Source organism: Miscanthus floridulus, chromosome 12 (assembly GCF_019320115.1).
Source record: "Miscanthus floridulus cultivar M001 chromosome 12, ASM1932011v1, whole genome shotgun sequence".
Classification (NCBI taxonomy): domain Eukaryota; kingdom Viridiplantae; phylum Streptophyta; class Magnoliopsida; order Poales; family Poaceae; genus Miscanthus; species Miscanthus floridulus.
This window is the reverse complement of record NC_089591.1, coordinates 79,874,702-79,901,175: the sequence shown is the minus strand read 5'-3', so window position 1 is coordinate 79,901,175 and position 26,474 is coordinate 79,874,702. Positions and strand designations below refer to the sequence as shown.

The following is a 26,474-nucleotide window of genomic DNA, read 5'->3' as shown; positions in this document are numbered from 1 at the left end:
CCCCAACGTCTATATAAACCTCCTGTGCTTGCAGCTCCTTCTCCACTGGCGGTGGCGGGTACTGGTAGGGTAGAGAGCCTCCGTCTCCTTCGGCCTCTCTCTCTCTCTCTCACACACACACACACACACAAGAACCACGTACTCTCCGGCGGCGACGCCATGAAGCACGCCGAGAAGCTCCCGTCCCGCGGCGCATCGTCATCGCCGCCGCCCGCGCACCGGCTCTCCCACGCCATCGCGAAGGCGCCGCCGCAGAAGATCAGGATCATCCACGTCCTGGCGCCGCACATCATCAAGACGGAGGCCCGGCACTTCCGCGAGCTCGTCCAGCGGCTCACCGGGATGCCACCCCAGAAGGGCTCCTGCGCGTCGTCGGCGTCCACCGGCGGGGACGCGTCGCTATCGCCGTCGCCACCGACTCCGGTCTCGTCGTACGACACGGCGGGCGACGAGGGCCTCGGCGCCAGCGCCGGCGCCGCGGCGGGGATCGAGATGAAGGTGAAAGAGCAGGAGGCCGAGGCGTCGTCTCCGTCGGGTGGAGAAGGGGGAGGGTTCCTGCGCGCGCTCGAATTGGACGGCTACGACGACGGCTTCTACCAGGGCCTCGACGATTTCCTCTTCAGCCGCTGCGACATGGACGGCGTGGCCAATTTTAATTTCTGATCAGGTGCATGCGGGCGGTTTTAATTTCTGATCAGGTGCATGCGCTGGCAGAGCCGGGCATATTTTTCCCCTAAATCTCCTGGTCAGTCACTATTTTCCTGCACTAGAGAACGATGAGAATTTACAGTTATGTTCCTGCATTAGAGAACGATGAGAATTTACAGTTATGAGATGAAAGATCTCGAGTTTGCTCGGTTTACAACGATAAATCACCGGACATGTATTTCCATTGTTCGTCTGTTTGGCCATGTTTCATTGTTCCAAAGCTGTCTTTTTGATAGTTTCTTGAGCCCGATGGAAATGCCGATTTAGTTTTGTTTTTATTTACAACGAATTTTGTCAGTGTTTGATTCGAACTCTACTAGTCTCTTTACCTCTGAATGCCGCTGCAACTGCAACGAAGTGTTAATCTGTCAGAATTCAGTTCTTATTTACTCGTTTAGAACCAAAACTTGCGCCGCACGTTCGCAGGGCAAAACAGACATGATCACTAGAAAATGAAGTCACAGATCTGCGCCTACTGCAGAGTTCTTTTGATTGTTTAACAAAAGGTTACCACTGTGTGTGGCATCATTCAGCTTTTTCTAGAGAGGGAGGGAGCAGTTGCTGCTGTCGCCACTGGTGGTGCACAGCTGATGAGAGCAGAACGGCCTTTACATTAGCACACCATCATTGGACATGGAGCACATTGTCATTTGCTCGCTGTATCTTGGAACTTATCAGTTGACTTTTGAACAAGCAGTAGTTTTTTTAACCTTGTTTAATATGAACTGGTGAAGGTCATTTGATATTATTGCCCACATTCAGAATAGCCGAAAGGGATGTAATAAATAAAAACACTCAAGTGGTCGTTATCGTTGACAACACTAGTACACTGCCTGAGAAAATGACAAAAGAGAAGAAGAAAGGAGCCATAAACAGGAGCTAGGTGTGGGTTACAGTTAGTACTGAGACATTAGCTTTCATATTCTGATATCGCTGCATCTGCTGTAGCATCACCTGGATTCGGTTGTGGCCCCTCAAGTCTAGTTAAGACATCAGGTGCTCCAGCAGCATCTCTGATAATCTGAAAAAGATGACAGCAAAACTGTGAGAAGTCATTTTCCCCCCATACACAGAATTAATATTAGGTAAAACAACATGATGTTTAAACTATCCATTTGTATTCATGCAGCATGGGCAAATAAACAAATCCAAATCGAAGGCTTCAGGGAAGAGTCATTCCTGGCAATCAGGTAGACAATGATAGCGACAGGGAGAGCCAAGTCAAAATGATGAGAGAACACAATAAACAGTTAATCTGGAAGGGTGATAATTACTAGCGTCTTATCTGTGACTGCAATAAATATCTGACATGTATGTGTGCTTCAAATTCAAACCATTCTCCTTCTCTTAGCTATTGTGTATAGCATTCGCCTAAAGGCATGCTGAATGTGCACTCAACTCAATTAAACGACATATTTGGGGTCTGTTTCACTCAGCTAGAGCTAGTTATTAGCTGGAGCTAAAATTAGCCCACACTAGTAGGGGTTGGCCAGCTAGTTGGCTAACTATTTGGAGGCTTGGCTAATAAATTAGTCCACCTATTAGCCCGCTGTTCAGATGGGTTAGAGCTAATTTTGGCTAAGTTTAGCTGGCTATAACAATTAGCCCTTGGTATCCAAACAGGTCCTTAAACTGCGCACAGTGAACGATAATAAACCTTTGTGGCATTCTGACTCAGTTGGTCATCAGCCTTCAACTCAATGAGCTTAAGAATTGAATTTGTTGTCTCTATTCTGTTTGTGGCTCTTGTTTTCTTTAGAAAGTACAATAACTAAACACTGTGTCATTTGTCCTGTCAGCCTGTTCGTTTCGTCGTAAACGATCGTGGATTATTTACTGCTGGCTGGTTTGGTGTGAGAGGAAAAATACTGTTCCAGCTTATAATCCACGATCGTATACGAGCAAGCGAACAGGCTGAGATAACCATATATCAGTGCAAATGAATTTGGTACCCCTGCAAGTACATTAAAGAAAGTAAGAAACATACCAATATTTCTTCATCCAAGTAAGAGATCATGAATAAGCGTTGAAATGCTCCACCTGTAATTAATAACGGAATGTAATGTAACTACAGAAGTCATGGAATGCAGCTATTATGCACTCATGCAACGATGGCATGAAAACTACCATAACTATACTGACCAACTAATCTACTATAGTCCAACACTCCAACTCCAATCCGATACAACCAAGCAAATCTAAACGTAAATGAAATGACTGTTAAATTTACATGTAAAAAAGTAATGTCACTTTTAAAAAATCATAAAAGGGTTTTTTTATGACCCTATAAACAATTGGATCCCTCCCAATATTAGGACCGATTCTGTTTCCTAACCCTGAGAGTAAGCCAAAGAAGCATTCCTCAACTGCCAATGTTAACATGTTCCTCAACAATTTAATATTTTGGCAAATAAATTGGCAAGAATTCATTGACAAAAAGAATTCACATAACAAAATCAGTAGTTGCTTTATCTAAGCAGGCAATACGTCCTCAGAAACTAGAAGCGTGTGTGCCCTAGTATATATAGTTCCAGCAATGATAGTATTCTAAACTAGCATATTGCTACAAGAGTGTGAAGCCCTGCATACTTACCAAGTGGCACTTTAAGACCCTCTGAAACAGCATCCCTTATAGGATTAGGAAGTTGTTGTAGAGCTCCTGCAGTTTGGCCAAGCAAGCCCTTTAACTGTTCAGGCAATGATTCTTCATAATTCTGGGAATCTCTATAAGGCCCTCAACGTATTCCTCTTTCATCCTGATGGGGCCCTCAATGGACAATTGAGTTGTCAGTAGGAACTTGCTTTGTATCTGGAAACATAAAAAAGGAAGTTGCTAAATAGTGAGAATGGCAGTGCAACAATAAAATAATCCCCAATCACACAGAAACATTCAGCTTGCAGATAATACAGATACTAATGTGTACTAATTTCAAAAAAAAAAATATATACAGATACTAACGACCTGCTAATAAATGACTTCAGCATAATTATGAAGCATCCTCAGCTTATGGAAGCTTTTGCGCACAATCTATTACTAACACAGATATAGACACAGACTGGTTTTATTATAAAAGGTGAATCCTGCATCTCGTAACTTGTAAGCGATACTGACTTGCCAGGCACATAAATGTCATATAGAACCAATAAACCTTAAGAATCAAAGATGGATCCCATAAACTATGCAAAAATAGTAGGTACACTCCTAAAATCTTCTGGCATTACCGTATTTAGAAACTTGAGGTTAGATGAGAGCTGGGAGTATCCATCCTTGATCGACACATCAAGTCCCATAAAGTGTGCAACAGATGTAGGCGACCTCCTTCAAATTAGAACACACTTGCTATCAGGAGAAGCTTGGACTTAAAATGAATTCACGTCAAATGAAATATTGAAAATTATAACTTGCACCCAACAAACAGCGACAGGGACATACTCAAACAAAAGACGGGCCCGCAAATGCTCCAGGACTGCTATCACCAAACCATTCAAAGTTCCATCGACCTTCCAGAAATGGCGACCTGCAAAGTAAATAGAAGGAATTCAAGTTAATGTAATATGCTTACACAGAAAAGCTTTTTTGGTCAGAATGAAAGAAAGTTCATCTCATCTTAGTGGTTAAATCTTAGGGTTGCTATGAAAATTATCCCAAGCAACGCTACAGCACATAATACGTTTTTGTTAGCCATAACACTTACGTCGTGGGGCGTGGTGTCGGATTCAGGCGTTCAAGTCCAACAATTCGCTCATTGACATCGAATCCTCTGCATCTCAGTGGTCTTCCCGCTGACCAAGGCCTCAAAACCCCCAGTATCTTTAAAACTGAAATTGGTAAGAAGAAATTCACATACCCTAGTTGAGAAATGCCTCAAAAGTTCAGTATCAACTAGCTGACCTCAAGCTGTCATTTCACAAGTCGGACACACAATCATGGAAAAATATCATTTCCTAATTGCTGAGATTGTGGAGAAAAAAAATCGAAGTGAAATTTAGATGAAAATTGCAGGTTTAGAATTTGACAGTAACGCCTTACAATTTGGTACGGTGTGGGGACAAGAGCCACCCGCAGGCACCTCACAGGAAGGTCGGCAAGTAGTACTAGGCGAAGGACTGAGAAGAGGGAGCAGAGGAAGAGCAAGAGCTCACGGCGAGGAGCAGGGACTCCTTGGCGGAGAGGCGCTCCATCTCGCGGGCGTAGCTGGCGGCGGCGCCCCCCTGGAAGGTCTGGGGCCGTGGCTCTGCAGCGCCCCGCGGAGTAGCGGGGGCGGCGGGGCGAGAGGCGCACCCGGCCGTCGCGGCGGCCGTGGAAGGGGACAGGGAGGAGCGCTGGAGAGGCCGGGGTCAGCGCCACGGCGGCCGCCATGCCTGGCGAGCTGCTGTGCCTACAGATTTCTCTCTCGTGCTAGTCTACAGACTACTACAGCCGCCGGTGGTGGCGTGGTGGTGGTGAGTTGCTGCAGGCCCGCTGCTGCCTAGGCGACGTGGAACTCGAAAAGAATAGACGAGAAAAATCGTTTTATATTTTCATTTCAGCCTCCATCTACTTACTCCGATCTCCCACCTCAAATGTTTTTCGACAATTAACACAGCGACAACGTTAGGAACAGTCACACAGGTTTGTCATGGGCCAGCGGCTGCTAACTGACCAACAAAATGCAAGCTGCCATCAAGTCATAACATTCAGGGGCATGAGTGGCAGATTAACGTTTTCTCAAACTTATATTAAAAAAGCTGAAATCTAGAGTTATAATCGACTGAAATCGCAATACAACAGTCTAACCGCCTAACGCTGCAAAGAAGAAAATTCACAGTAGCAAATGGAGAGAGCACAGGGCATCTCTCATGCCTAGAGCACCTCGACTCTCAAGCAGCACCTCTCCGCTGCTCAGTCTCACCATGGGCAAAGTGGCAACCGGTCCGCCGAAAGTGCAGGCACCCTTCACGAAGTTTTCTCGCAAAGCTTCGTCTTGTAGTTGCTCCTGCCCCAAGACCACCGCCTCGGCCATCCTGCTGGCGCCGCGGCAGCTGATGGGTTTTTCGCTGGCATGCTTGCGCTGATGGTTGCGATGAGGTCCCTCACCATGTCGCTGGCTTGCTTGATCTGGTCAAAATTGCCTTCAAGCTCAATGTTCTTCTGGCTGGGGTTAGACTCGTGGTCCGGATGGAGAGCTTTGACGCCTGTAACTACTGCTTATCTGCTTAGTGTTGACCCCACCCTTACCGATTATGCCACCGGAAAGAGAGGCATCCACACTGATCTTGGCATGTCCGCCGAAGCACCAAAGTTTCCTGCTGGAGGGCCCATGGAAGCTTGGTGCAGAGGTTCAGGTCGGCCTCCATATCGACCACCCATAGGAGGTCCTTCATGAGACATGTAGGCTGGCTTCCAAGCTCTCTTTCGCTATGAGCGAAGTGGCACTTATCACCCAAATTTGCACCCTTCTGTAGTATTGTACTTGGTGCACATGCGTGTCTTGCCTGTCGAAGCTGGAATGAGAGGCGCCGATAAGAGCGGCAATGATCCACATGATTTCTTTGATGGCGCAAGTACAGCAGGGCTACCTAGATTGAGCATTTTTGCAACTGCCGGTAACCACCAGAACAAAGTGCAGAAAATGGCATCCTCACCACAACGGGCACCCAATGGTACTGCAACATTCAAAGCAGACCATATTATTTATGAAGGTTTATCTAATGATTTTAAGTATGCAGGAATGAGCTTTTAATAAGAGATAAAATACCCCAAACATCCTAAAACCATATATTCAGGCATATTGAAGTAACAATAACAATACAAAGAAAGCATATATACCATAATATAATAACATAATGAATTTGAATCTACTCTGACAAACACTTCCATCACTTAAAACAGAATTTCCATTCAAATCAAAATAACAAAAAATCAATACCTTGTACCCTGTCTATGCTAAATGCACCATATAGCAAGAGTGGATTGAACGTTGGCATGTATCATACTCATCTAAACTCTTAAGTAACCAGAGGAAAAAGGCAAGTTCATCTACTGAGATATATTAATAAAATTGAGCAGCTCATGTATCACAATTTAGTGTTATTCAAATATTCCATACATCTTTGGGATATATAATGAAACTTTCAAAGAATTGATTTGCTGTAAGAAGAGTGAAAAAGATACAGGTTACCATTCTGATGTTATTTCGGATAGGTTAAAGATTATAACCTGAAAAACTTGGTGCAAGGCTTCGATTTGCTTGATTGACCGGTTTGAAATGACTCCGTGTCTGTTGCATAAAATTAATTACATTTTCTCACTTGTTAGAAGTTTGCATTATTGATCTTCTAATCAAGTACGTATATAGAATTTATCTCCAATGTATGTGATTAACGAACAAGATTTTATATGGTAAAAGATTGCATTGTAGTTATCCTGCAGAAGATAGTTATTATACAGTTGAAACAAAGATTAGTAGGGTTTCTACACTGACAAATACCATGTGTCTGCATCTTTCTTCTTGTTCATTGAACTGATGAACAGTCGAATTGCATTTTGATCAATATTCAAGAGCCACAAGGTGGCTTCATTCCCATATATGCTTCACATTACTATTTCTTCCCTAAAAAACTATTCCTCTTTTCAACAAAATACATCTAGAACAGACTTGTACCATTACAGTATCTGAACTCTAAAATGATATTTCCAGACTTTCAGTTCTAAAAATATTTTTACTGTACCAATATATGGCGGCAGACCCTTGAGTCTAAAGGTTTTAGATTGAGCAGAACTAAAACCAAATACATGAGATGCGACTTTGGCGGAGTTGTACAAGAGGAGGGAGATGTGAGTTTGGAAGGTCAAGTAGTGCCTAAGAAGGATACCTTTCGGTATCTGGGATCGATGCTACAGAGGGATGGAGATATTGATGCGGACATTAGCCATAGAATCAAAGCAGGGTGGATCAAGTGGCGACAAGCTTCTGGCATTCTCTATGACAAGAGGGTACCACAAAAACTAAAAGGCAAGTTCTATAGAACGGCGATTAGACTAGCTATGATGTATGGAGCAGAATGTTGGCGTGCAAAGATTCGACATGATCAACAACTGAGTGTTGCAGAAATGCGTATGTTGCGATGGATTTGCGGTCGCACAAGAATGGACCGAGTTCGGAACGATGATATACGTGATCACCTAGAGGTAGCACCAATTGAAGAAAAGCTTGTCCAACATCAGTTGAGGTGTTTGGCCATGTCCAAAGGAGACCTCCACAGGCACCAGTGCATTGTGGAGTCCTAAGCCAAGCTAATAATATGATGAGAGGTAGAGGAAGACCGAAATTGACATGGGGGGGGAGGGGGCAATAAAAAGAGATTTGAAAGCTTGGGATATACCTAGAGATCTATGTTTGAATAGGAGTACTTGGAAAGCAGCTATTGAAGTGCCTGAACCGTGACTTGGGGCTCTTGGTGGGTTTCAACTCTAGCCTCCCCAACTTGCTTGGGACTGAAAGGCTATGTTGTTGTTGTTGTTGTTGTTGCACATAGTCCTAACTAGATCCAGGAACATACAGGTTAGCATGTTTCCTCTTGTTCGTTGAACTGGTGAATTGACCAATTACTGATCAAGATTCAAGAGGCAAAAGGTGCTTCGATTTCCAAATATGCTTCAAATTACTATTTCTTCTCTAAAAACTATTCCTCTTTTCAACAAAATACATCTAGATGAGTCTCATACTATTACACTATCTGAACTCTTAAAGAACTTATCCAGACTATGAGTGCTAAATTATTTTTACTGTGTAACTACTGTTGTGAGGCACATAGTCCTAACTAGATTTGGGAACACACAGACTTTCTTAGTACTAGTAGTTACTAAAGGAGGATAAGTTGCTCTGATAAGAACATGTTAGTGTGCTGCTTACCAGTTAGCACTGACATCATTTTTTATCAGTAGCTGGGCAAAATTGTTTATACTTTTTGCATTTGCATATGAAGCAGATCTAACCGTGATACATTTATATAAAAAATTTCAGTCTGCAGCCCTGTCTGATTTCTTCAGATTTGATTGTATTCTTTTGATCCATCTTCACACACATTACTCAGAGAGTCAAATACACTTTAAGGTCCAATTTAGTAGTCGAAGTTAAGAGAGTAACAGCCTAAGCTTAAGGGGAAAACTCTTGATTTGTATTTCAATTTTGGAGGCAACGAGCTACTATTCCACCAAACCACGCATTACTTGAAGCAAGCAAAGCTTGTGATTCCAGCCAGGCCCCACACCAATCCCCTATCACGAACACCGGATGCGCATCTCATTGCGCACACGTCACGCATAACAAGCAAAATCAAACGACCAACCAGAACACCCTCTCGCTCCGCTCTCGCAGGACACAGGCAGATCCAGTCGCCGAAGCACTTCTCGCAAGGGGCGAGAACAACCGACATCTAATAGAACCAAAAAAAAATCGAGGCGAACGGCAGACGGGACTGGTGGGATAGCGATGCCTCACCTTTGGAGCGCTTCCCGCCGGCGGCAGACCCGTTCGCCGTCTCCTGCCGGGACCTCTTCCGGGCCGCGCCTGCTCCCTCCATGCTCAGACTAGCCCTCGCGTCTGGTTGCAGAGGCGCGCCGAAACCCTAGGCCCCGATCCGATTCGCTACGGAGGTCGGAGGCAGAGGAAAGGAGGACTGCGAGAGGTTGCTGTTTGGTTTCTTTATTGAACGGAGGTTGGGCCTTGGGCCTCGCTCGAGCAGGACGGATTTGGTCGTGGCGAAGGATTCGTGTCCGAGCCCAAATAGAAACTGTTCGGTTCAGAACTTCTATAAAAGAATCAACGTTTTCATTTAAGAATGAAATGTAATCAAAATATAGAAAAACTTATTACAATACTACTATTTGAAAGTCTGAGCTATAGTAATAAATTCAAATATCTGGGCAAGGGGCCCTGGCCGAAAAGATTAATTGCTTTTGCATTTGCAGGATTTGCTTAGGCCTTATGGACCTGCAAGAACAAAATGGAGATTGAAAAACGCTTTCCCAAAGCGCCCACTGATGTCATATACGTTTGCTTTCTCATTCATGCAGAAATGGAGCTGCTTACTTAAGGAGGTGGATAGAGCTCAGATCATTCAGCTGAACGAAGAGATCCTGAGATGGCTTAAGGAGTTCAAGCCTAGTTCTTAATTATTTGCTTTCGAGATTTAGATCTTTTTGTAATGAACAGTAGTGTCTTTCCTTTTTGTAGCGAGAAAATTCCTTATTTAGCATAAAAAAATTATGCAATTCCTTATTGAGCATCAAAAGATAAAAGTTCCCTAATATAGCATTGGCTTTAATTTTGGTTCCCTAAGTAACACTGCCGTTAGATTACACCTAACATCGTTAACTTGGAGAGAAAAAGACCATTTTGCCCTTGTTTTTCATGTGTAGCACATTCTCCAAAAATTTGTGCTGTCATTTCATAAATAATCTGCAAAGAAACAGTACTGCAAAAAATTGTTCAACGTAAAAATATTATACGTGCAAAGTATGTTTAACGTAAAAAAAAGGGCAATGTTAAAAATATGTTAAGAAAATCGCTGCAATGTGTTGGTGTTACACATGAAAAGATAGGGGCAAAATGGTCTTTTCCTCATCAAGTTAACGGCGTTAGAGGTCAGATCTAACGGTAGTGCTATTTATGGAACCAAAAATAAAGCCAATGTTGTGTTGGGGAACTTTTATCTTTCGGTGTTAAATAAGAAATTTCATCATCTTGTGATGCTAACACTACAGCAGACGCGTGCTTTGCCGAGTGCAATTGCACTCGGCAAAGAGGCTTTGCACTCGGCAAAGAGCTGTCGGCATATCCCTCACGGCAAAGGCTTCTTTGCCGAGCGCGCATGTCGGGCACTCGGCAAAGAAAAGCCACCGTGATGGCTAGGTCACGGTGACGACCCCTTTGCCGAGTGTCACGCGTCGGCACTCGGCAAAGAAATATGTTTTTTATTTTAAAAAAAAATCTTTGCCGAGTGCCTGAATCTGGCACTCGGCAAAGCTTGTTTCTTTTTTTGGATTTTCTTTGCCGAGTGCCTTGTCCATGGCACTCGGCAAAGCTGGGAAGCTTAGTGTCCCAGATTCCCAGCTTTGCGAGTGTCATGGTCATGACACTCGGCAAAGAAGTGAAAAAATTCAATTGGTTTTTAGTCTTCCATCGTTGCAAACAAGATATCATTATATATATAACACAACTATATATCATACAAATGTATATCACAATCCACCACAAACACAAACATAGCATACAAGTATCACAATCTCGACTCCCAAGTCCAAAGTCCAAACACACAAGCATAGTTCACAAAGTTCACAAGTGCATTATATCACAACGGCTGCCATTTGAAGCTCACGGCGACGGTCCGGTTGGGATGGCCCAAAGTGCGATCCCGGCGACCCTCCGAGGTGGTTCGACGCCGCCCCCGATTGATGCTGCACAAAATAGAAGAGATTGCACGTGAGCGACAAGAGAAGAGATAAATATGCAAGATAAATATCCGCCACTACCACCACCACCACATCACCGCCATCACCAACACTTCACCACCACCACACCACACCACCACATCACCACCATGACCACCACCACCACACACCACCACCACCATGAGCCACAACACGTGACCACCACCACAACACCACACCACCACCACCACCATGACCACCACCACCACTAGGTTTCTCTAGGTTTCACTAGGTTTCTCTAAGTTTCAGCATAGAAAGTAAAACTTCGTACTTATACTCACCGGGGTAGAATCAGGACGTTGTGGAGGTGGATCTAGAGCAAGCAGCGTCTGTGGGATCGCCCAACCTTGTTGCTGGCCAATTTGCTGCATGAACTTGATCATCTCGGCCATCCCTGATCTTGCTCCCGCTGGGCCTCCAAAGCCTGTAGCCTCTGCCGCTCCTCCCGCTCGCCTGTAGTTCCTGCACCTGGGCCTGCAGCATTTGACCCCAATGTTTCAATAATGCATAGGTAAGGTATGTAAAAGTCAAAGAACAACGAATGAAACAGGAATGCTTACCTGGAGTGCCGACCCGGTCGGCCGTTGGCGTATGGGCACGTGAGCTATGCTCATGCTCGGAGCTGGTGGAGAGGAGGAGTAGAGGCCGTGTCGAGGACGTCGTCGCCAATCCAGAACCGCCCATGCTTCTTGCCTTGCCCCACCCTCATCACGAGCTGAGGATCAAGGCGCTCCTCGGTTCTGGATCGTAGCCCGGCCCATGGACTGACCTTGCCGCCTCCGTGTATGAAGAGAGGCGGGTGTGGACGCTGGAGTTGGTGTACGCCTCAAGGGGCATCTGGGTCGTACTCGATGTCGGCCGTCGCCTTGCCCATGTGAGCCAGAGCATATGCCTTGAGTTGACCAATTGGCTGGCCACCGTGTGCATCCGACTACGAGAAAGACAACAACATGTGGTTGAAATGATGCAGAATTGAGCACGGCTAGATTAGAGCAGTGGCGAGAAGTTACATATGCCTTTGCATATTTGCTGAGGCTGCGGTTGCCCTGATGGTGAGGTACACCTAGCATCTGCAAAACGCCTGTCGTGGGCCTCCTCGTGCTTCTTCTACTAGTCCTCGTCCAACCAGGTGTCCACAATATATTCCCAGCAATCGGGGTGGGTGCGCACGCACCAGGTTGGAAATCGCATATAGGACAATCAGTAGACGACATATCAGAAGATCAAATTAGGCATACTTATCTCAAAAGAATTGAATATTCATGTTTCTATTTACCAGTATGTACTGCTCCCTTGTCAGCGTCATCGTCTTGCCTCCTCTTTGTTGACAACGCCTGAGTAGGAACTTGGACGTTGTGTCTATTGTGGGCCTGGAGGCGGGACTCGTAGTGCAAGTCCGTGACACGCCTTTTACAGGAAGCGTAAGCCACCTGATACGCACTTTCCTCCTGTCCCTCCTGGATTCTGAAGAAGTCCTGCATAAAGACACGAGGTATCCATTATTTTATTTCAAGAATGTCCAATGAATGCGAGGAATTGAGGAATGTAGTGCAAGAAAGACTTACCCACAACTCCCTAATCACCCGATCTGCCTTGTTTCTACAGCGGATGCCATTATGATCTGGAGCATCCTGCACGAGGGCATAGTGGTCGAACGTCCAGGCCGGCTCCCAATCCTGATCTCCTTTCCTAACCAGGCCAGGGAAGTGTTCCTTGCACAGAAGTTAGGATGCCATTCACATTGCGTGCCGGGGCCGCCTGGTCCACAAGCACCCAGTTCCTGCACAAGTGGTCCACAATAGTTATTAGTTGTTATTATGATTTTTCAACATATCAAATGAAGAACATATGAAGTTACTTACTTATCCCTCGGGTGCAATCAGTGGGCGCCTCTCAACAGGTATCGGTCACATTCGGGAGCTTTGCGGGACCCGCCTGGGTAGGGCTTTCTGATGTACCCAGGGAAGTGGAACCCCCTACCGTCACCCGCCTCCTCATCCTCCATCGCTGGAACCACCTCCCGTCTCCGTCCGTGGACCCCCATCCTCACCACCATGTGCTAAAGGTCATCGTCGTGCATAGAGTCACGTGAGGAGCTACGCCCAGTGGTCAGTCAACGGCTCCTACCTAGGCCTGCCTCTTGGCCTCCTCAGCCCTCTCTGACGCCTTCACCTCCTCAACCGCTGCCATGTCCCTCCGGTGGCATAAATCGAGGGGCAACTCCTCCTAGTGGGCCCCTCACTAGCAATTAAAAAAGAGTAAACCAGTACAGTACAGATAAATGAGACGTACTTGTAAGAGATGCAAAATAAAGAAAATGTAATTACAAAATAACATAGTATTACATGTATTTCTAATATTCTTTATGATCGGGATTATCTAGACGATGGTATCGTCATCACTATCAAGATTGTCCAAATCCTTAACAGCCTCATCCTATCATTATCATTGCCTAGTCGTAGTCCGTCAAGCATTCCAAGTCCTTCGGATCATGCACCTCATTTGTAGCGTCCTCGTCAACAACCCATTACTCGTCTGCTTCTATTTCTATCTCTCCAGTTAAGTCTATCTCAAGCATCCCTGGTAGCCCCTCTTCTTGTTGATAGAAACTCTCCGTCATGCGTGTTTGGGTTCAAGTTGTAATCATCAGGGTTGGGGTGAGGTAATCTACCGTGTGGTGATACCTTGTGCCACAATTATACCAACCCTGAAGAGTGTGGGTCGATTTTGTAAGCATATGGACAATAATAATCTTATGGTGGCTTGTTGAGCCACAATATAGACATCTTCTCCTATATAGAAGGAATCCTATCGAGTTTCGACATCTCAAGTTGATGGGACTTTCTCAATACTGTAGGATCAAACCACTGTCATTTGAATATGATAGGATTAAGTGCTTTGGAACCACGGTAGTTGAGCTTGTATATTTTCTTCAACTATCCCATAATACTCCTCCTGATTAGTGCCAGCATAAATACTCTGATATTCGTGGGTCCTTGGATCGGACAACTCTGCTCGTACCTTGTTGTGTGGAAGCGATATCCATTCATGTCATAAGCATTAAATGACAAGACCTTATAGTCAAAGCCATTGGCCACCTATTCATATTTAGCACTTATAGACACATCCCTTAGCACTGCAAGTTCAAGCAGGAGAGAAATGAAATCAGGCAACTTGGAACGTCAAACTTAGTAAGAGCTAAGTTGGCGGTACCTTTTTTTGGAACCATGTAATGAAATCAGGCGAACCATGTTGAAGAAGGGTCTCTCGTTCATGGTCAGAAGGTGGCCTGAATGATGCCAGGATTCATCAAAAAATTCCCTGCACCGATAAGGAATAATGTTGTTGGATGTACAAAAGTTACGGAGTATGTAACAAGTTCATTGAGAACTTACCCCAGATATGTTTCCACTTCGTCAAGGTTGGTCAACACATAGAGCATGATCTTGCACCACTCTTCATAGCTCAAGGTCTTTGTGGTCGCTCCACTTGCTCTCCCGCGTGGCCCTTTGAAAAGGCTAAGGGTCGATTCATTTTCATCCTCATTGTACTGAGCGGGTGGATTATGCACGCTAGGAAGGTTCTCATTATAGTATGTTGTTGTGAAGTTTGACACCTCCTCATGAATGAATGCTCAGTAATGGAAGCCTCAATCCTGCCTTTGTTTCCACATTTCTTGCGAATAGTCTATTAGACATCTCTCGATTAGATAGCACCAACGGTTCTGCTATGGCCCCCCCCATTCATGCCTCAGACGGGAGGTGCAAAATCAAATGCTGGTCGATAAGAAAAAGCCAGGTAGAAAGATCTTCTTCAACTTACAGAGCAATAGAGGTGCCGCTTTTTCTAACTCCTCAACCACTTTCACAGATACCTCCTTGGCACAAAGCTAGCGGAAGAAAAAGCTCAACTCTACTAGCACCTTCCAGACACTCTTAGGGACGTAGCCTCGAACCATCGATGGAAGAAGCCACTCAATCCATATGTGGTACTCATGACTCTTCATCTCTAAGACTCGGCTAGTCTCTAGGTTCGCTCCTCTCCTCAGATTCACTGCATACCCATTCGGGAACTTTAACATCTGCATCCATTGTATCACTTCCGTCCTGTGCTTCTTTTCTAAGACGTAATCGGCCTTAGGCCTTTTCCATGGCTTGCCATCTCTTGGAGGCACATCTCTATCTTTGGTCTATCGCATAGCGTTGCTAGGTCCACTCTGGCCTTAGGGTTGTCCTTTGTCTTATCAGGAATGTCCATGAGTGTTGCCCAAAGTGCTTCGGTGACATTCTTCTCAGTGTGCATTACATCTATATTATATGGAAGGAGAAGGTCATCAAAATAGGGAAGCCTCTCCAAGCCTGACTTATGAGTCCACATATGTTTGACACCATATCCCACAAAGCAATCTTTCTTTCGACTATCTTTTTGTGGATTGACCACGAGAGCATCTATCTGAGCATGAACCTAGGCACCAGTCATCTTCTGAGGTTCAAGGTCGGTCACCTTGACACCTTTTATGAAGTTCTTGGTGTCTTGTCTGAATGCATGGTTAAGAGGGAGGAACTATCGATGCTTGTCGAACGATGAAAACTTGCCACCCTTCTTCAACCAAATGAACTCCAGAGTTGTCTTGCATACCGGGCATGGGAACTTCCTATGGACACACTAGGCGCTGAATATTCCATACGCCAGGAAGTCATGCATGGAGTACTGGTACCAAACATACATTTTGAAGTTTTTCTTTGTAGCTCGATCGTAAGTCCATACCCCTTCATTCCAAGCACTGATCAATTCATCATAAATAGGCTCCATGTACACATCCATTTTGTTTCCCGAGTGTCCAGGAATTATCAACGTCAAGAATATATTTTGCCGTTGAAGGAGGACCCTGAGGGAGATTGAGGGGGATAGTGAACATGGGCCAACAAGTGTATGGGATGGACATCATTCCATAAGGATTAAACTCATCTGTTGCTAGCGCAACACGTACATTACGGGCCTCAAGATCTTTGTCACGATGCTTGCAATTAAAGCTTTTCCATGCTTTACCATCAGCTGGATGTACCATCTTGTCAGGATTGTATCAAATGCCATTCTTGTGCCATGTTATCTGTTTCGCAGACTCCTCGGTCATGAATAGCCGTTGGAGCCTCGGTATGATCGGAAGGTGCCATAGGACTTTCATGGGGATCTCAAGCTGCTCCTTCTAGCCATCACCTTTGTCTACCTCCACATACCTAGAGGATTTACACTTTGGACAGTACTTTGTATCCTTGTGATCTTTCCTAAATAGGACGCATCCCTTCGGACAACAATGTATCTGCTCATACGGCATCTTAAGTGCACGAAGGAGTCTCTGTGACTCATAGAAGCTGCTCGGTAGAATATGACCCTCTGGAAGTAGCCCACCAATAACTGCCAACATACCATCGAAGCAGGCTCGACTCATGTTGTACTGGGACTTCAACCCCATTAGGCGTCCAATGGCATCCAGTTGAGAAACTGTTGCCTTCTCGTGTAGGAGCTTCTGTGCCGAAGACAACATTTGGTAGAACGCCTTTCCGGTTGGCTCTGGCTCCTCTTCCTCATCCTCCCTCTCCTCCTCCTCCTCTGTAGGTCTTTCAGTGAACGTTGCTTCATGAAAGTCACCTAACCATCCTGCTACCCCGCCATCAGCATCAAACGCCTCCAAGCGTGGTCTCACCACCTCCTCTCTAGTATGACGGGCTTCACCATGGAACACCCACTGGGTATAGTTTGGTGTAAATCCATACTTGCAAAGATGTCCCCCCATGATCTTCCTTGTTTTTCTTTTCCTGTTTCCGCATTCGCTACAGGGACAAAACATGTCTCTCGCTCCATTAGCTGCCTTGCCAAATGCTTGGTTCAAGAAACCCTCGGTCTTGTCCATCCATTCAGGGGTGATTTCAGCCTAACTTGGGCAGCCTGTGTACATCCACTCACGGTTATCCATCCTCTAGCATATACATGAGCGAGTAATATAACCACCAATTGCATCTGAATGGCGTGCCTACTATCTAATGGGTGAGGATAGGTCCTAATCCCACCCGTGGATATGTAGATGAGGTTAGTTTACATGCTCTACTCCGGTCCAAGATAGAATTTCGGCAGCACCTCCCCGCTGTTCTCCTGATACACGTCCTAGAAGGGAGAGTGTGTATCCAGAGAACAACAGGGAGGTGGTGCCAAAACTTTGTCTCGGATCGAAGCAGAACATGGAAACTACCCCATCTACGCATCCACGGGCTGTCCAAAAAAGTGAACAATCTAAAACAGATACGGTCTTAGATATACGAAGATCCGCATACCTCCAACCGTATCTGTTTCGAACGGGAGATGCCTAATTGGGTTACACCAATCTACGACAACAATAAGGAAGAGAGGTTATTTATACCTAGGGTGGCGGTGGAGTCAGGCTAGCGGGGTAGTAGCGAGGCGATGCTGTGCAGGCAGGACTGCGCCGACGAAGACGATCAGGGTCGCCTACGTACTCTGGGTCCCCTCCAATGGGTCCTGCTCTACAAAATAAGAATTATAATACTATAAGTTAAAAATTTCAGTAGAACCTCCCCTATACGGGGAGGTTTCCAAAACCTGTAAGAAAAAAGCCAGCGCGATGGCCGATAGCATATATACGGCACGAAGGCCCACACATCCATGTACGGCATGAAGGCCCACACATCCACATACGGCACGAAGGTCGTCAATGACATACAAGGCACAAAGGCCAACAACCGGGGGGGCTTTATACCTTGGGTGGCGGTGGAGTCGGGCAACGCGCTTCCGGGGTCACCTTCGTCTCCAGCAAGGGGCGAGGATGATGGTGGGGATGAACGGCGAGGGGCATGGCCGGTGGCCGAGGCTCCTCCTCCTCCCTTCTCCTTCCTCCTCCCTTCTCCTTCTCCTCCCTTCTCCTTCTTCCTTCTCCCTTCTCCTCTCCTCCACCTCCCTTCTCTCCTCTACTCCCTTACTCCTCCTCTCCTCCACTCCACTGGTTTAGGGGTGGGGACAGCCTAGGGCAGGCACCACCAGGCGGGTCCGCATCCAGCGGCAGAGCGGAGCCAGGGTAGGGCCTAGCTGCGGCAGGACGTCGGGCGATGGTGGGGTGGGGCTAGGGTGAAAGGTCCTTGTTTGGTTTTGGTAATTGAGTGACAACTTAGGTGGACTAATTATGTTTATGTGAGATACATCAGGTAATTAGTCCACAGGTACATATGTGTGAGCAACATATGCCATGGAGGTGAAAATGGCTTGGAGATGTTGCAAAGCTCACACATATGATGATGAAGGAGCTTATTGCACATGAGACATGACATTAAGTCATGTGATCAAGGTAGGAGAAGATCAAGACAAGACTTGGCTTGATGGACTAGTTGCAAGCGTGAAGGGCAAGTCGAAGGCTTTGGAGTGATGGACCGCGTGGCGGTGAAGCTTGAGTAAGACTTGGTGCCGATGGATGATGACAATGGTGAAGAGCAAGTGAAGTCAAGATCGATGAACCAATATAATCACATGATGATATGAAGTGGATCATATCATTGTTGATCGTGTTGGTGCATGTGTTGCATCGATGTTGGAGGAGATGGAATGGAATGCGCAAGGCAAAGGTATAACCTAAGGCATTTCATTTCACCGGTCATAGGAGTGTAGAGAAGTTTATGACCGGGTTTAGGATAGATGGCCGTACTATCAAGAGGAGTAAACTTGTTTGCATATCGGTCATCTAAGTGCCATTCGAGTGATCTAACTTTGCATCGTCGCTAGGATTGAGTGGCGTGGCAAGTTGAGTGGCTAACCCTTTGAGAAATGATTGTGAAAAGCTAACACACATACACATGGTGGTGTACACTTGGTGGTGTTGGCACATTTACAAAGGAGATGAAGTTGGAGTTGATGTGGATCAACTTGGTGAAGAAAAGGAGTGAGTCACGCTGGTCAGAGAGTGACCGGACGCGTCCGGTATGGTGACCGGACACGTCTGGTATGGTGACTGGACACGTCCGGTATTAACCAGCGAACTCAGCAACCGGACGTGTCCGGTCGCCACACCGGATGTGTCCAGTGTGAATCTGCATGGTCGGCGTTCTGTGAATCGTCGACCAGACGCATCTGGTCGGACCTAGGTGCTTACTGGACTCGACCGGATGCAATGCCTTAGCGTCCGGTCATATCTGCTTCTGCGTCCGATGTGAGCGTCTAGTCAGACATGTCAGAGAGCCATTGTGGCAATGGCTAGTTTGAATGGGACACGTGGTGGTCAGGCGCTACCGGACACGTCCGGTATTACAACCGGACGCATCCGGTGTGCACGTCCGGTGTGTCCGGTATAGCGTCCGGTCAGCCCAAAAAATGCCCAGTGAAGGGGTAACGGCTAGTTTAGCCCTTGGGGCTATAAATAAAAGTAGCCCTTGGCCATGGTTGTTGTTGAGCACCTAAGGGGACTTAGTAGTCCATGCTTGTGAGTGCTTGGGAGCCCTCCATCACACATATACATGATAGTGATCATTCGATTGTGTGAGTGAGCGATTCTAGTGCGATTGCATCATGAGGTTGCATCGAGTGGCACTAGGTGATCGAGTTGCAAGCCGGTGATGCTTGTTACTCTTGGAGGTTGCCACCTCCTAGATGGCTTAGGTGGTGGTCTCCGTCGAAGCCCGCAAGAAGCTTGTGTGGCGCTCTCGGAGAAGAGCTTGTGAGGGGCATTGTGCTCGCCCCACGGGAAGCCACGAAGAGCAACTTTAGTAAAGCAGTGTCATTGAGCTACCCTCACTTCTGGGTAGGTTCTTGCGGCGCCCGACATGTGCGGGCTTGGCGGGTGATGCCAATTAGCCGCCGAACCACCAAGTGAGCGGTCAACACAACAGGAACTAGCGTGTTGGCAAACACGTGAACCTCGGGAGAAAAATCATCGTGTCAACCTTGTTCTTCCCATTGGTTTGCATCCCTGTTACACAAGCTTGCAATTACTTTCATATACATTAAGCTTGTGTAGTTGTTCTTGTAATTAGATAGCTTGTGTAGCTTACTAGTTACCTTCTTGCTTGTGTAGCATAGAAGTAGCTCCCTTGCGTGGCTAATTTGGTTTGTGTAACCTTGTTAGTCATATTACTTAGTTTGTGTAGCTAAGTAATTGTGCTCTCTAATTTGGCATTGGTTGCCTTGTTATTGAGCATTGCTAGTGAGCTTAGTTGGCTTTGTACTTTTGCTTACTAGCATGTGTAGGAGCTCTCTTGTTGCTTAAAGTACTAGTGGCATAGGTTTGTGTGACCTTGCTCCTAGAATTAGATAGGTGAGCTCTTGCTAGCCCGACACCTTTGTTGCTTAATTAGTATCTTTGAAAGGTGCTTGTGAACATAGATAGAGGGGTGTAGTCTTGGCTAGATCGGTAATTATAATTCCGTATTTATTTCGGTTAGCCGACGCAATTAAGTTTTAGAAAAGACTATTCACCCCCCCTCTAGTCGCCATCTCGACCCTTCAAGTGGTATCGGAGCCCGGTCTCTCATTTGTGGTCTTCACCGACCTGAGAGGATGGTGAACTTTAGGCTAGAAGTTATTTGTGACACACACTTTTTTGATGGAACACACTATGCACGGTGGAAACGTCATATGCTTGATCATTTCTGTGAATTGGGTCCCAAGGCATGGTGGATCATTGTTGTTAGTTTTTCTCGTGATGCCTTGGATAAGGATAACCTCACCCAAGTGCAAGAGGATTGCTTATAACTTGATCATCGTGCTCTTTATTATCTAACGTGTGCTATACATGATGATATTTTTAGACGTGTGTGGGACTTGGAGAGTGCTCATGATATGTGGCTAGCACTCCAAGCCTTTTACGGTGATTCCTTCACATGGGATGATGGCAAATTCAAGAAGGAGGATGAGCCCAAAAAGGAGGTGCATGAGTGTGTTGAGCATGATCACAATTTGGTGATTGTGAAAGATTGCTCCACCTCACGGTCAAGTGATGATGATGATGATCAATCTATTACAAGTTCACTTGACAAGGTTGATGATGGTGCCACAAGTGTTGCAAGTGACGATGCTACCCCATGCACACTTGATGGTGATGATGGTTCATGCTCAGCCATGATGATGCTACTACAAGCCCATCCACTGCACCACATTGTCTCATGTCACAAGGTGACACCAAGGTATCAAATGATGATGTGGTTGATCATGTTGATTCATACGATGAGCTTGTTAGTAGACTTGCTAGCATGACCATGTCTTTAGAAAATGAGAAAGCTAAAACATTGAAATTAGAAAATGAAAACTCATTTCTAAAGAACTCTTGTGAAGAACATAAGAAATTACTTGATGCATATAAATCTTTACTTGATGAGCTTAAATTGAATCATGAGACACTACTTGCATCTCATGATGAATTATTAGAACAACATGCTTCTCTCATTAAAGTATTTACAAAGAAACTTAAAAATAATGAGAGCTCATCACATGGATCAAATGATAAATTGCAAAATATTGCTAACCCTTGTGATGTAGGCAAGAAGCATATATCCACCTCTTGTGACGATTTATTAGATATGCCATGCTCTTCACTATATAGATGCTCGCTTCTACTTCTATATCTTGTGAGACTAACATTTTGAAGGAGAACATTGTGCTCAAAAGTGAAGTGACGAAATTGAGCAATAAGTTAGAGAAGGTGCTACAACTCAAAAGTCACCTTTAAGCACATATTGAAGACTCAAAGAAACTATGGTAACAAGTGTGGCCTTGGCTTCAAGAAGAATATGACAAAGGGAGAAAGAAAGAGAGAAAGGAAGATGAAGAAGCTACAATAGAGAAAGCTCTCTCATACCATGTGCTACCGGTGTCATGAAGCGAGACACCTTGCAAATGGTTGCCCTAACATTGAGAAGCTCAAGAAGATAAAAGAAGAAGAGAGGCTAAATCATGTTAAGTGCTTCAAGTGCCGCACTTGGGGGCACTTGGGGTCATCTTATCTCAATGTGCCCAACCAAGTAATTGGTGAAGCAATAAGTGAAGCCTAAACCAAAGCCACAAGTTGAGCAAGAGAAAACACCCCAAGTTCAAATCAAGATCAACCATGAAGATGGTGGTGATTTAATGATAAAGAAGAAGAAAATAAGAAGGGGTGGAAAGGCAAGGCATCCAATGCAAACTCAAGATGCCAAGATGATGAGTAAGAATGAAGATGAGAAGAAAGATCATGCTCACATCAAGTGCTTTAAGTGTGAAAGTGTGGGACACTTTGTCTCTAAGTGTCCTACCAAGCTTGAGAAGAAGGCTCAAGCAATCCATGAGAGGCAAGGCAATGAGAAGCACCACATGAGCAAAGAAGAGAAGGCTCAAGCAAAGAGAAAGTGCTACTCATACCGAGAAAGAGGACACATGGTACATTCATGTCCCCTAGGTAAAATTTCTAAGCCTATTTCAATTGATGATCATGATATGCTTAGAAAGGATGGTGATGGTACCTCTATGATTGCTATTGCAAAACATTCCGCTACTCATACTAAGGCATCACCTAAGTATGTTGCTCCTAACTTGAGAGAACCCAAACTTGTTTAGGTACCATCAAAAAGTGAATGGATGTGTGTAGGTACCATGGCATTGGAGGCTTGATTCAAATTGTTTTCATATTAATCATCATATGTTGAATCAAGTATGGAAGCTTAGTGCATATCCAACCCAATGCTAAGTGAAAATTGAGTGAAGTCCAAGTGCTATCAATATACAAGTGCTACAATTCAAGTAGTTGGTGATTCATTGGATATTATTTGATGGCTTGTAAATATTTGAGTTAAAGCTTGCTAGTTGGATGATCATGAGCTAACCAAAGTATATCTTTTGTTGATCATTTCATTTGGGTGCATATAAGGTGATTGAATTGGATAAATATGCAAAGTTGCTTGCTATAAGTCGATTGAATGGATAATTGATTAGTAGTCAAGTTTGGATTGATTTGTGTTGGATAAGTTCATAAGATGACATTTAGTAAGTGGTTTGAATAGATATATGTCTTATGGAAGTATTCAAACAAGTTAGTATCACGTTTGATTCATATTTGATGAAGTATAGCTCAATTGTTGAAATCTGTCCTATATTGCAAAATCTGAGCTAGCTGTGAACTTAGCCATGTTTGAGAGATCAAAACCTATTGGATTAGCATAAAAAAGGTGTGCATGCTCTAGACTTATGGTATAAGATGCTATAAAATTTTCATGAGAATTGGATAAGAAATACTTTAGTTTTGGAGTGGATCTTGTCAGCTATAGTGCAGCAGTTTTCAGCATGTAGCAGTGGTGGAAGAATTGAAATATAGCAGCAATCTAGAAGTCAAATGAAGCTCAAATTTTTACAGCTGATAGATAACTTTGTGAAGCACATTCCCACCAAATTTAGTGATATTTGTATTTATACTTTGGGAGATATGCTTAATTCTTTGAAGGATACTGAATCTGTCAGAAAAAGTGACAAATGTTGGATTGATCAATAGTCACTTTGATTGAAAGGTCCTCAAGTTGGAAACATGTTTATAAGTGTTTGAGGTACCTAAGTTTGGTTTTGAAATGATCTAGAAGCATGACAAGATATGAGTACAAGGCTATTTAATTAGGAAGTGTACTTTACACACATTCGGTACTCAAATTGAAAGATCAAGATCAAACTCAAGATGAAGTTAAAGTTTAAATTCTAGTGACTATTGGAAATCATTTAGTAGAAAGAAAAGAACTTAAACAAGAATAAAGAAAAGGAACTTAAAGAAGGAATCAAGGTTACTCATCAAGTTAAGTCCATCACTTGGATCAATCAATCAAGTTATTTCAAGTGAGTGTCAACAATGGTTCTTAGAGAAGAGGTCACTTCTCCCTAGTGTAGGGGCTTGCCGCCTATGTGTAGGTAAACCAAGTGTGGTACTTGGAAGGCTAACATGGAAGTGGTGATCCTGAGGAACATTTGAGATGCTTAGTTGAAGCAATCAAAAGAGTTGATTAAGAAAAGCAAGCAACACCCAAAAGAGAGCTAATCATGATATTTCAAGTGGTATTCACAAATTGATACTCTCATGCAAGCAAAGATCAAAAGATAAAGCAAGTCAACCAAAACAAGAAAGTGCACTTGATCATAAGTGGTATTCATTTCATATGGGTGAAGAATGAAATTCAATATGGTATCTATTGGTCTTCACCTAAGCTTATAATTGGACTTCACTATTGCTATTGGAGTAATGAATTGGAATCTATGTGACTATCCTCTACTCCAACATAGCAAATGTATCATTGTAATGTGCATGATCATTTCATCTCCTTACTAGTATGCGGTTAGTGCATATATAGTACATGCTTCATAGGATCATGCATAACAAATGAAATGTTTAAATTCATGGCCTACCACTACTGCTTGAATGATTACTTGATCTAGTGGTTAGTATATGAATTTGTTCATGAGCTAGTGAACCTAAGTACTTGACTTAATTTGGATTGCTAACAAGTGACAAGTACAACATCGACAAGATAACCCTTGCAAGAGGTGTGAAGAAGCTTATCATTGGATTCAAACCGGACTTGAAAGCTTAGGCAAATCAATTTAGTTCAAGTCAACCATAGAAGCTCATGATAGTAATAAGAGTACAAGCACTAAGACAACAATACAAATGGATATCTAGTTTGTATGTTTCAAGTGGTATCTAGACTCAAGTATTTTATCAAGATTTCATAAGTGATGTCTAGATCAACTCACAAGTGATATCCTATAAGTGGTACTCATGAAGATAGCAAATGTTCAAGAAATGGTCTTTATTGATAAATTAAACAAGTGGTTCTATACTAGAAGATTCTTTCAAATGGTATTCACTCCCTTCAAGTGGTATCTACACATAATGATGGTTCCACAAGTGATCCTCAACCTTAAGTGATCATCAAATGAAGAATGCATCCCTCAACTACAAAAGCTCAAGTATATCTAATGGATGACCCATGCTATCATATAGGGGGAGGTGTCACACAAATTAATATCAAGATCAAAGATCCTATGTGTGGTATCTCAAGAAGCCCTACACAAGTTACAATTGGTATCCTCAAGTGGTGTCATTTCAACAATCATGAAAGATATCCATAAAAAATGCAAGATTCAAGCCTCAACCATCTACCCTAAATACATACATTTGCATCAATGAGAAGCATACCTTTTATGGAAATTGATGATAAAGGAGGAGAGATTGTACAAAGATATAAGCCTCTATAGGGGGGAGAGATAAATTGTGTAAGGGGAGAGATAAGATATGAAAGCTTAGGAGGTTAGACATGAACATGGACAAAGAGGAAGCAACATTGGAGAAAAGAGAAGGATTAAAATTCTTGGACAATGAGAAGCACACAAGTAGGGGGGAGCAAGCTCATGAACTTTGAGTGATTGCATTTGATATGTGCATATTCATGTGCTTGCTTGTATTGCATAAATTTTTAAATTCAATATGCATGCTTGTGTGGTGTATGCTAGTTGTAGAACTTGGATGATGATTTGATAACTAGCATGCATAGGATGATAACTAGACACTTGGTATGTTTTTCAAGAAAAATGCTAGTACCTTGCTTTTAATGTTGATCTCACAAGGTATCTAGTGTTTTTTTATTGCCAAGTGATACCTAGTTAACCATGGTGCTAAGGATGAACTTAAAGGTGCAACTTCGATCGGTACACGCTTCAAAGGTTTATTCTATACACCTTAGCATCATTTTATAGTATTTACTCTCCCACATTTTTAATCTATGCATATGTGCGAACTTAAAGTCAAACACTCTAGCACATATGTAGGGGGAGCTAATACTATCATTTTGGGTTTGTGGTACTTGCCCAAAATCATTTTCATATGGTAAAATTGCTTGGGCAAGCAACATAAATCCAAAAGAGGTTAATTTCCATATCTTTGTAGAGTTGTCATCAATTACCAAAAAAGGGGAGATTGAAAGGTCCTTGTTTGGTTTTAGGTAATTGAGTGACAACTTAGGTGGACTAATTATGTTTATATGAGATACACAGGTGATTAGTCCATAGGTACATGTGTATGAGCAACATATGCCATGGAGGTGAAAATGGCTTGGAGATGTTGCAAAGCTCACACATGTGATGATGAAGGAGCTTATTGCACATGAGACATGACATTGAGTCATGTGATCAAGGTGGAGAAGATTAAGACAAGACTTGGCTTGATGGACCGGTTGCAAGCGTGAAGGGCAAGTCGAAGGCTTTGGAGTGATGGACCGCGTGGTGGTGAAGC

The 26,474-nt window shown here is 44.0% G+C and overlaps 1 protein-coding gene and 2 pseudogenes across 1 annotated transcript; 1 reads left to right on the top strand and 2 right to left on the bottom strand.

The window, feature by feature from the left end:
* The first annotated feature begins 62 nt into the window (after nt 1–62).
* On the top strand, nt 63–1,019 carry LOC136497865 (VQ motif-containing protein 17-like). The gene has a single exon (XM_066493738.1). It carries the CDS (start codon nt 160–162, stop codon nt 661–663), a length of 504 nt encoding a protein of 167 aa, XP_066349835.1. The 5' UTR covers nt 63–159; the 3' UTR covers nt 664–1,019.
* Nucleotides 1,020–1,386: 367 nt separating this feature from the next.
* LOC136497864 (probable plastid-lipid-associated protein 13, chloroplastic) lies at nt 1,387–5,081 on the bottom strand (annotated as a pseudogene).
* A 487-nt stretch (nt 5,082–5,568) lies between these two features.
* On the bottom strand, nt 5,569–9,463 carry LOC136497765 (zinc finger CCCH domain-containing protein 31-like; annotated as a pseudogene).
* Between the last annotated feature and the right edge of the window lie 17,011 nt (nt 9,464–26,474).